Here is a 9,955-nt window from a genome sequence, read left to right on the forward strand (position 1 = left end):
TTTTTAAATTGAAACATGTATAATGGGGCCATATTTGTATTGACCCCTTTGGCATTACACTTAATATTACTCTGCACTTTTGTCTATTGGAGTTGCAATAAGGTTGAGAAGTCTATTGACGAAAATAAATAAATCACTATTTTGAGGATCGAAAAATCTTTAAAGTTAATTGTGTAAAAAGCCTGGCCATTCTGTTCTTAGGCTCTCAAATATGTTGATATATTTGGGTTTTGGCAGGGTTAGTTCAAAGACTCAATGATTCAAACGGGTTATTGCATTATGAGAAAAGCTACACAGAAATTGGCAATGCACATTTTAAGTCCTGGGGCCAAAATACACTATAGTCAAGGTAAAAATAAATTGAAAGTAAAACAGTTCAATAAAATATAGTGTGAGACATACAATTTGTTTAAGTAAAATGCAGGAATAAGAAAGCTGAGTAAGGGTTAGGTTAGGTTGGGGTTTTGGGTTCAGGGCTGTGATTTCTTTAGGACCTGTGGATGGGCGTGTGTGTAGATACATGTTGCGTTTAAGAGGTGATTATCTGTAGTGCCGAATTTGTCCCGAACATTAGGGTTAGGCCCCATAGTCTGTTTTATAACACCATGTTCCTCTCCTACCTCTATTGACAAGAAGCATTCTACAGTGAACTTGACAAAAACAGTGGGCTGAATGAGTGGACTATAGTTGAACCCATTGGCTGAACTGTTTTTTTTTGTGGCTTTGATGAGACCAATTTCATTCCATCAGTGTCTAAAGAAGTCAGTCCAGCATCACCCATTACACAGATGATAACGCATCATAAAGTTATAAAGCCAGTCGCTTCAGATACAGGGCAAAGCAGCAATAACATGACAAATCTAACGAGCTTAATGCCTAATTCCTGCCACCTTAAAACTCACAACATTGTTAAACACGCCTTATAAAATGTCTTTTCACTAGATAAGGAATGGAACAATATTTCAGTCCCTAAGTTGGCTCTCCTTCAGGTTCTCGACTATTAAAACCAAAGGGCCAACGTCGACTCAATGCATACTTTTAACAATGTGATTATAAATAAATTCCAAAGAGAGTGTTGTAATTTATTTTTATTTAATCGTTTATTTGGCAGGGACAGTAATGAACACTTAAAACATTCAAATGTATCAAGCGTAACAGTGCCAGATTTAGCTTTGAGCAAATTTCCATCTGCAGTCCCTCACATAAAACATTTAAGAAAATTACATTTTACAAACATAGCAAAAACAAAATACATGATATGCAAAAAGTGCAAAAGAGCAAGAGCAGCATACACGAGTATTTACCACATGGCAGAACAATTTAGCAGCTACGACATATACGGTACAAGAGAACCATCACCGTCAAACAGAACAAGATTGGATTTATTTCTGGTTGCCAGGGAGCTGCTTATTTTATCATTTCAGAAAGATGATTTCAGTGTGGAAATGATTGATATACATAAAAATACACTGCCGCCCTTAAAGCCCCTGTCACACTGTCCCGAAATTGACACCCGATGGACACACGAATATGGAATTGTGAATTTCGCACGAAGATGGCCCCGAACCACACACAAAGGCAACATTTACATTACATTTAAGACATACAACTGCAATGAAAGTACCAAAAACAATTGTGTTACAGTACTATGATACTGTACTGATATCTTCAGACTTTGTTCTTTACTTTATCCGTCGTTATATGTAGAAAATATTACGTTTTCTCCGTAATGTTGTTTCCATAACAACAACAACTTCCTGTCAACTGTCCTTCAAAATAATATATTATATCCTTTTTAGTTTCACAGAACACAAATTGGGTTATTTACATCATATATTTACATGATTTTGTTGTGCAATAAAACAACCCGATGGACACACGATAAAGGAAATGTTCAAATTCGGCTGTGATCGTAGCAACATCGGGCCATTCGTGAGGGCATCTTAAGCCTTCGTATGACCGCCGGTGGAGTTTCTCAGGCTCCGGCAGCAACTTCGTGAGCGGTGGCAAAATCTTTGGCATGCCAAAAAATTGCCGAAGGACCTTGCGAAGGTTCATTTTCGTGTTGAATTCGTGTGTCAATTTTGCCCTTCGTAAGGCCATCGTGAGGGCATCTTGTTATCATCGGTGCCATCGGGCATTCGCCCCGATCAGAGTGAGGGTGAATGCACCGATGATAACACGAAGATGACACGATTTGACAAGATGCCCTCACGAGTGCCTTACGAAGTTGCCGCTCACGAAGTTGCTGCCGGAGCCTGAGAAACTCCACCGGCGGTCATACGATGGCTTAGATGCCCTCACGAATGGCCCGATGTTGCTACGATCACAGCCGAATTTGAACATTTCCTTTATCGTGTGTCCATCGGGTGTCAATTTCGGGACAGTGTGACAGGGCCTTAACAGAATTGGAATGTGCCAGAACATCTTAAGAGGAAATCTATTGATTGTCATTCTGTTCACAAGTTCCTTTGTGATGCTCATTATTTTTCCGGCTATAGCTCCCAGATCATTTCTACTCTCTGTGGTGTGCCGTACACTTCAAAAGAACGGGAGTTTAATTTATTAGATCAAATTAAGTCAGGCAATCGTGGAATTAAGTAGTGGGTTATGTGCCGACATCTATAAAAAGAAGCTAAATGCTTCCTGCCATTTATTCACTTCATTTAGATCCCTTAAACTCAATTAAGTGTTAGTGATTGTCTGCAACTGAACTCATATCAGACTGTGGTGAGAGCACTGCAAAGTTTTGGATATTAGTTTTACAAAGAACTCTGTCAATAGTCTATTTGCCTGCATATGGAGTCCTATTGTAAACCCACATGTATTGAGTTCACAAAAGTGTTATGTTGAAATGTATAGTATGAGTCTCTGGCATATAGGAACTGCTGGGTGCTAAGTTGCATATGTTGGGCAATTTTGTGAATTAGCACGAGTTGAGTGAAGTAGCATACATTAGCATAATCACCTATATCCCCAATATTTCAAAAAAAGATTAGCACATTTGGATGTTATTGGAGTGGTTTTGGAGAGTTAATGAGGATGCTGAATCCATTTCTCAGAAGTGTTAGAGGACTGTAGATCAAAACTAGTTTAAAATGATTGATTTGATCATTGATTGAAAATGAAAAAGGTTGCCAAATGCATTCATATGTTGAGATTATGTTGGACTTTTATGAAACAAACAATACTTATCTCACAGAGCGAATGTGAGTGAACTGCTCATGATTGTATCTTTGTGCACGGTCACCTAACATACAAATGTAATCCGTCCAACGAAATGCATCACCCAAACATGATGTGACCGGTGTTTGGTGAACTATTCAGTCATCTCTCTTTGAAACACTCCATCAGTGCATCTGTCTGTCATGCTTCATCTATTAATATGTCATCGCCTTCACCTTTCTCTTGACCTTAGCCTTGATGCCCCTGTGTCTCATCTCACTTCCCCTTTTTTTTCTGTTGTCTCCATCTCCCTGTGGGAGAGCGGGGAGTTTGCATCAGCACCGCTGAGAGGCGTTGATTGTCTTGTTTCCTTACATCTCTGTGTAGCCTTCACTGATAGATGACCAATAGGTTATGGACGGACTGAGTTTCTCATTGTGAGGAAAATGTCTTTGTTGATGTGCTGAGGCATTTCTCGATGTCTGCCCTTCTCTCCGCACCTCTAAGCACCCAGCATTTGACAGACAGAAATTTGCGGGAGAAATTCAATGTCGAGTCAAGTCAGTCACAAAGTGAGTTTGTGGTGAGGTTACAAATTCATGTTTGGGAGATTTTTTCAATCGAAAAGCACCTGGTTTTTGTCATTTAAGGGATAAGGCTACAGGTATTTGAATTGAACAGACACATACCTGAGCTATCATGTTAGCAATTGCCAGAAGTTTTGTTAGAGTATCAATACTTTAATCTCCCCAGTCTTCACCCCAGGGCCGTCCCAGGCCAACTTGAGGCCCCATGCAAAGTTCGATAATGAGGCCCTCTGTTTCGCGAGCGTCAACGCTCAGTTGAGGCTCCCTCCGCAAGATGAGGCCCCTTCAGCAAGATGAGGCCCCCTCCACGAGGTGAGGCCCCACGCAGTCTGCGTGATCTTCCTGCTTCACCCCATCCCATCCTTTTTACTGGTTACCAGGTTATAATAATATACTTTTAGTTTTAAAACTTCATGTCTGCTCCTTTCACAAAATACCAAAGGGAGGAGCTGTAGCGTAAAGGATTATGGACATTGTCCCGCCTACATTTGTGGTACTTCTTTTCAAAAGAAGGGGCACATTGTCTTTTACTTACAACTAAAATGCAGTAACCTGTTTCCTCAGACATTCACCATCAGATGAATCCCAGGAACTATCAGGAGGCACCTGAATCAAAAATGGACATTCCACCAAGTTATGAGCAGCAACAACAATTTAAATACAACATATATTGAGTAATACACTTGAGGTCAAGATTATATCATTTCACCCATAATGACAATGATAACAATGTGGGCTAATGGTAGAATGACGATATGCTTTCAACCCCTGATACAGTACTGATTTTCAGCAAAAGCCCAAATTAACATCACATCTCTTGACTGTTACAATGATTCCTGTTTCTTTATACATTTGTTTTGATTACTCTATGTATCCAGCAACACTTTATTGTCTTGATGTCTCTATTTTGATGTCTTTCTCTACAAATTAAACTTTTCATAAATGTTGTTTATGTTTTTTTTTTTACTTTTCTTATGTGACCAGTAGTTGTGAAACAGATTAGGCATGTTTTGCGCTCATGAGAAAATGTAGTAGACTATAAGTATACCTGAACATGTACGTATACTAAGTATACTACGTTTACTCAAGAGTGGCGTCTTCACATTACCAAGAGCTGAGGAAAGGGACTTAAAATGTTGTTCCAGTGCTTGTCTGAGTTGTGAATATGTCTAGGCTGGAAATGCCTGGAATTTAAAGTATAGCCAAATACCCTGAATGCATTGTTATGCCTTCAACCTACTGCTGGCATCCTCAATAATTCAGAAACCCCCCACCTGTCCATCAGCAGATACTTGCACTTTGAGCCAGGTACCATGGGGGCTCTGTTATGTGCAGGTTGGAGAAACACAGGAGGATCCTCATGAAATCATAATCCTGACACTTCCAGATCTGTTTCTTGGGTTGAAAAATCTATCCAGGGGTCCATTCACTATTTATCATTCCCTGACAGGTGGTATACATTTCAATGCCTTCCCTCTGTGCCTTGGAGACAGCCCGTCTGTTCTTTCCTCAAAACATTTTCATGTGTTCTACCCTGGTTGGAAAACAGCATTGTTGGAGGTTGAAGTGTAATCACTGTGACAATGCCATAACTTTGAAGAAATATGGTTATAGTAATGTCTTTTAAATCTTGCAATGAAATGTCAATCTAAATGCATCCTATTGTGGTTTTATCAGCTGTAAATGAAGGATGTAAAATCTTGCATGATGAACTGCCACTTGATATGTAAATCTTGCTGCTAATTGAGGGATCACAATCAACTTAAATATTAAAGTTTACAATTCAGCTTATACTTTGGTGACACTTATTTTCGATTGTTTTGGTTGTGTTAAGCAGGTATTAAAAATGGCAAACGAGATACATGGTAACGCTTGTTATGCTGATCAAACAAGTGATGCTTGTTTGATTGAGCCCAAAAACGAACCTTGATGTTTTCAGACTAAAACTGTAATACACAGTGGCTATCATTGTAATATTGAAGATTACTCAGCTGCCAAGTTGTAAGAGCACAGCTGCAGAGTTGAAACCAAGCAATATGCCCAACAAAAAAAGATTGACAAATTCTTCAATACCCAGGTTCAATGACACGTTTTCTATGTCTGTGACAACATTTTAAATATTATTATTTAGTTGGAACAAAATCCAGACCATAGATAATAAAATGGTAATTTCAGTTCTGCTTTGTGAGAAAATGTCAGATGTTCTGCATGCCGACCAACCCCCCAGTCTTTTCTGACACACTACATCAGGAACACTGACATCAATTGTGAGGGGCAGGATTTGAATGCTGGGGTTATTTGGCTGTGCTGTAAAAAGCACAATGGGCTTCATTACTTGAATATAAAAGTGCTTAAGTTGGTTTCCAGCTACAGAGCAGGTACCTGTGCCATTTTGTTAAAGTTGTACGGTTAAAAGTAATTTTAAAACTAGACAAGGTGGACCAGATGCCAACCTGCAACATGTAGGACAATATTATACAATACAATTTATATTGATCCATAAGCGTAAAAATAAATTATTGTATGTACACTGTAGTCTGTTGCTTAAAATCAGATTCACCTCAATGCACGATTGAAATAAAAACTCTATAAAATGGCACAAAAAGCTCTGAATTGCCCTTCACCAGCTGCACATATGCGTAAATATTCATTTTCTTTGTCGTAGTTTTCACTATATTCCACCAAAAAAGTGCATCCCGGTGGCTTGTTCTGTTTTGTGCCAGTAGGGCGTTATGTAGGCGACGAGAATGGTGACAGGTGGGCAAGCCCTTGACCCCACCTACCCGTGTGTTTATTGATTGACATCCAATCAACTTCTGGACATTTATTATGTTATTAAAATGCTGAGCAGACCAGCACAAAGCGGGTCACCATGTCACCGTAAGACTTGGCTGTAAAGTGAATTTAAAGGAAACATTTCTAACTGTTGGTGGCAGTTTAAGATACAGTGTAGAATTGTACATCAACATGTGTCCCCTCTGTGTAAAGAGATTCTGGAAAAAATATGTTCTCTCTTTTTGTCCTGATCCATTTATATAAACCTGTCTGAAAATGAGCTGATCAGCTTTTGGCTACTTTATGATGTCATAACGATTTGTTGGCTTGTGTAACCATTAGCCAATCACCAACCAATGTAACACCCCCCACCTTATCACCTGAATCTCCTCCTAGAGCACCATTGTGTTATTTATACCAAATATCTCTCAGAGGGGCGTGGGGAGTGGCTCCTTATTTTCATCTAAAGTAACTGACAGAGAATCAGCACTTTTGAAACAGGGCTGAAACAGAGGGGATTATGGGTAATGCTGCAATTCATGATCTGTTTGGTATTTCGAGCCAAACACTTCAGAGACATGTTTTGTATATTTCTGAGACCTATAATATGTTGTTGAAAAACAGTATATTAAGGGATTAAGTAACTTGGTTCACTTGATTTCGGGAGAGAACAATCTATTTCTGATCAAGTCTTTGTCCTTTGCTTGACCCAGTTCTACAGATGTTTCCAAGCCCTGCTGCGATGTAAGGTTCCTCGACGAGGCTCCAGCATAAAGAGCTCCTCCAAGGTTGCCACCAAGGCCATGAGGGGGATCGCAATCACTGGTACCCGCCGCACCAATGACTTCTTGTTTATGGTGGCTTCCCTGGGCCATCCGGCGGCCTCCGGGCCCCAACTTGGACCGTTTGTGGAGCCAACCGTTGACATCACCAAAGCCCCTTCTTCAGACATCAACAGACATGTCGAAGTGTCGATTGCCAGTGATTGGCTATAACCACGAATTCCCAAAGAGAAATCATGAGAGAAATGATGTTACTGATGCATGGAGAGGCGTATCCGAGCAAATCAGGTGGATTTATTGCAGCTGTTGTATCAGCTTTATGACAGCTTAGAGATGGAATGGACCGGTAACAGAGGCAAATCTTGTACTGCCTTTGGTCGATATATAAAACCAGCCGGAGCTTAGAGATCTCTGCAGATAAAAAGGAAACATGGTATTTTCTAGGCATTTTAAGGATTTCTTATCACATGTTTGCATAAAGCACTGTTATGGTAGGAGAAAACGATTTATAGGGATAATCTTTTGTGCAATATCTACGCTCGGTAAAGAATTGACTATGGCATGAGAGAAATGTAGCCTACTCCGAGTTCAGAATGGATAAGATGTATTTTTGTATTGATTGGTTATTGATTGTAGCAGTGGTTACAAAGTGAGGTAGAAAGAACACATGTTGTTTGTCATCTTAAGCATTTCAAAGTATTTCCTAAAGTAGACAACATTATGAAATATTTGAGCAATGAGAATGTACTTGAATTGTTTTTTAAGTATAAGTGTTTTAGCTTTTTATTCATTGCCCGTCATTTTCCTTTTAATTCATCACTTGTCACTTTAAATCGCATAAATAATCTTTTGATTAACTAGTTAAATGTGTGGTTCATTGAAAGTAGCATTGCTAGCATGCTAAGGGCATTAACTTTCACCAGGGATATTGACCTAGGGTTAGTGAAATAGGTGCATGTTGGAGAGTTACTGTATAGTTCCTTCAATAATGACGTGCATGTGCACTGTTGCAGGATGCAATAGAGGTTGGAAATATACAGTGTCACATAATGTTCAGTGGTTAGCACTAATACAGATACTAAACTTGCTTTTTTTTTTTTAAATGTGTGTATCAACACACATTTTGAGGGCTGTTATATATTTGATATTACTTTTGTGACCAAACCCCAAAGCGCAGGGTGTACTATGTGTTGAAGAACTGGTTCACAGACTATTTAACAATGATTAACAGATCAGTGCCTTGCTCATTGGCACACAGTCAGGCTTTGAAAAAAGAAAGTATAAAAGACAATCCTGACCAATATGAATTATTTTCTAGTGTTGCAAAATAAAACACTTTACTCGAGTCAACAAATATGCTTTAGATGGAATCATTTTGTTCTGTGTGTGCTTCTGTCTGTCTGCAAAACTCATTTGACACTTTTCCCTTTTGCAATACAAAGAAGTTTTTTAAAGCCGTGTTGTCAGTGAATGTCTAAGCTATCAGTGGTGTGGTACTTTTTCGCTACTGCCTAATTAGTGTGTGTGATTTACTGGTAATCCACTTTTAGCAAACTGTTTTCTATGTGCTGTCAAGACCTTGTATACATTGTTGTACATGAGTTGATACAAAGCTATAAAACTTGTGAAATGTTTTGGAGGAGAGCTGTTCAATAAAGGTTTTTGTATCTAAATCAATGCTGTGCTTTATTTTGATGAACATCTATTTAAAAAAAATAAAGGTTGTTATTAAAGAAGTATTTAAGTGTTGTTTGCTGTACAGAGTGTACAGAGTAATAAGGGTAAATAATGTCTGGATGTTAGAATGATATACTAGTCAGGTCTTAGAATGTATATATTCATACTTATATAAAAGAGAAATGCTCTCTTTATTCCCTCAACTTCTTCCTTTATCATCAACTGTTGACAAAGTGGAACTTTTCTGCCTGGACTTTCAGATTCAGCCTGAGACATTTAGCATGATATAACTTATGACGCAATTTAGGGAATATTTGAATTAAAGGAAAATGGTTATTGTTTTAAAACAGGTCATCTTTAACCTTAGAGAATTAGGTTGAAACAGTGTTTTCAGCCAAAGAGCAAACATTAGCTTAATTTGCCGGCTAATGTAGTTGCAGCGTGTCTGTAATTGAAAAAAATCAATTAATTAAGTGTATAATGTGCCTTCTCAGTAAGGAAGGCTTGAGAGGTAAATAAACATTTAAGAGGACATAAGAGCGTTATCATTCAAAATGCACTTGAAAGTTTAAGAAAGAATATAATTACTGAACAATTCCCAGGACCAATATGGATATATAAACAGGCTTTATAAAAAGGTTACCTGAGGTAGTCAGCATCTTATGAAATTACCCTATTTAATACACATTGGTTTTCCAGAGGGAATGTTAAATGTCAGGCTACCTCTAACCTGGTCACAAGACGGGTTTTTTTCCTTCACTGGAGATCCTCTTTTAAATTGGAACTACTACAAAGATATCCCAAGTTGTAATTTCACACACTGGTAAAAAAAAAGGGGAGTCTCATGACCACTTAACTGCCCTAATTGTCCGATATAACAGTGCCAACTTTCCAAGGTCAATGAGACCTGTTTTCATCTTCAATTTCTTGGTCTCAAATCTGGTTAAAAAACAAGAGAAAGTTGTGGTG

At 38.6% G+C, this 9,955-nt stretch overlaps 1 protein-coding gene across 1 annotated transcript in view; it reads left to right on the forward strand.

The window, feature by feature from the left end:
- The window catches only part of LOC117545432 (pinopsin-like), a 117,950-nt gene extending 108,988 nt beyond the window's left edge, over window positions 1-8,962 (forward strand). Inside the window, exon 5 of the mRNA XM_034215205.1 lies at window positions 7,241-8,962. Within this exon, the coding sequence (XP_034071096.1) occupies window positions 7,241-7,522 (282 nt within the window). The 3' untranslated portion in view covers window positions 7,523-8,962. The remainder of the gene's footprint in view (window positions 1-7,240) is intronic.
- Window positions 8,963-9,955: the final 993 nt, after the last annotated feature.

The sequence above is a fragment of the Gymnodraco acuticeps genome, unplaced genomic scaffold (genome assembly GCF_902827175.1).
Source record: "Gymnodraco acuticeps unplaced genomic scaffold, fGymAcu1.1, whole genome shotgun sequence".
Taxonomy (NCBI): domain Eukaryota; kingdom Metazoa; phylum Chordata; class Actinopteri; order Perciformes; family Bathydraconidae; genus Gymnodraco; species Gymnodraco acuticeps.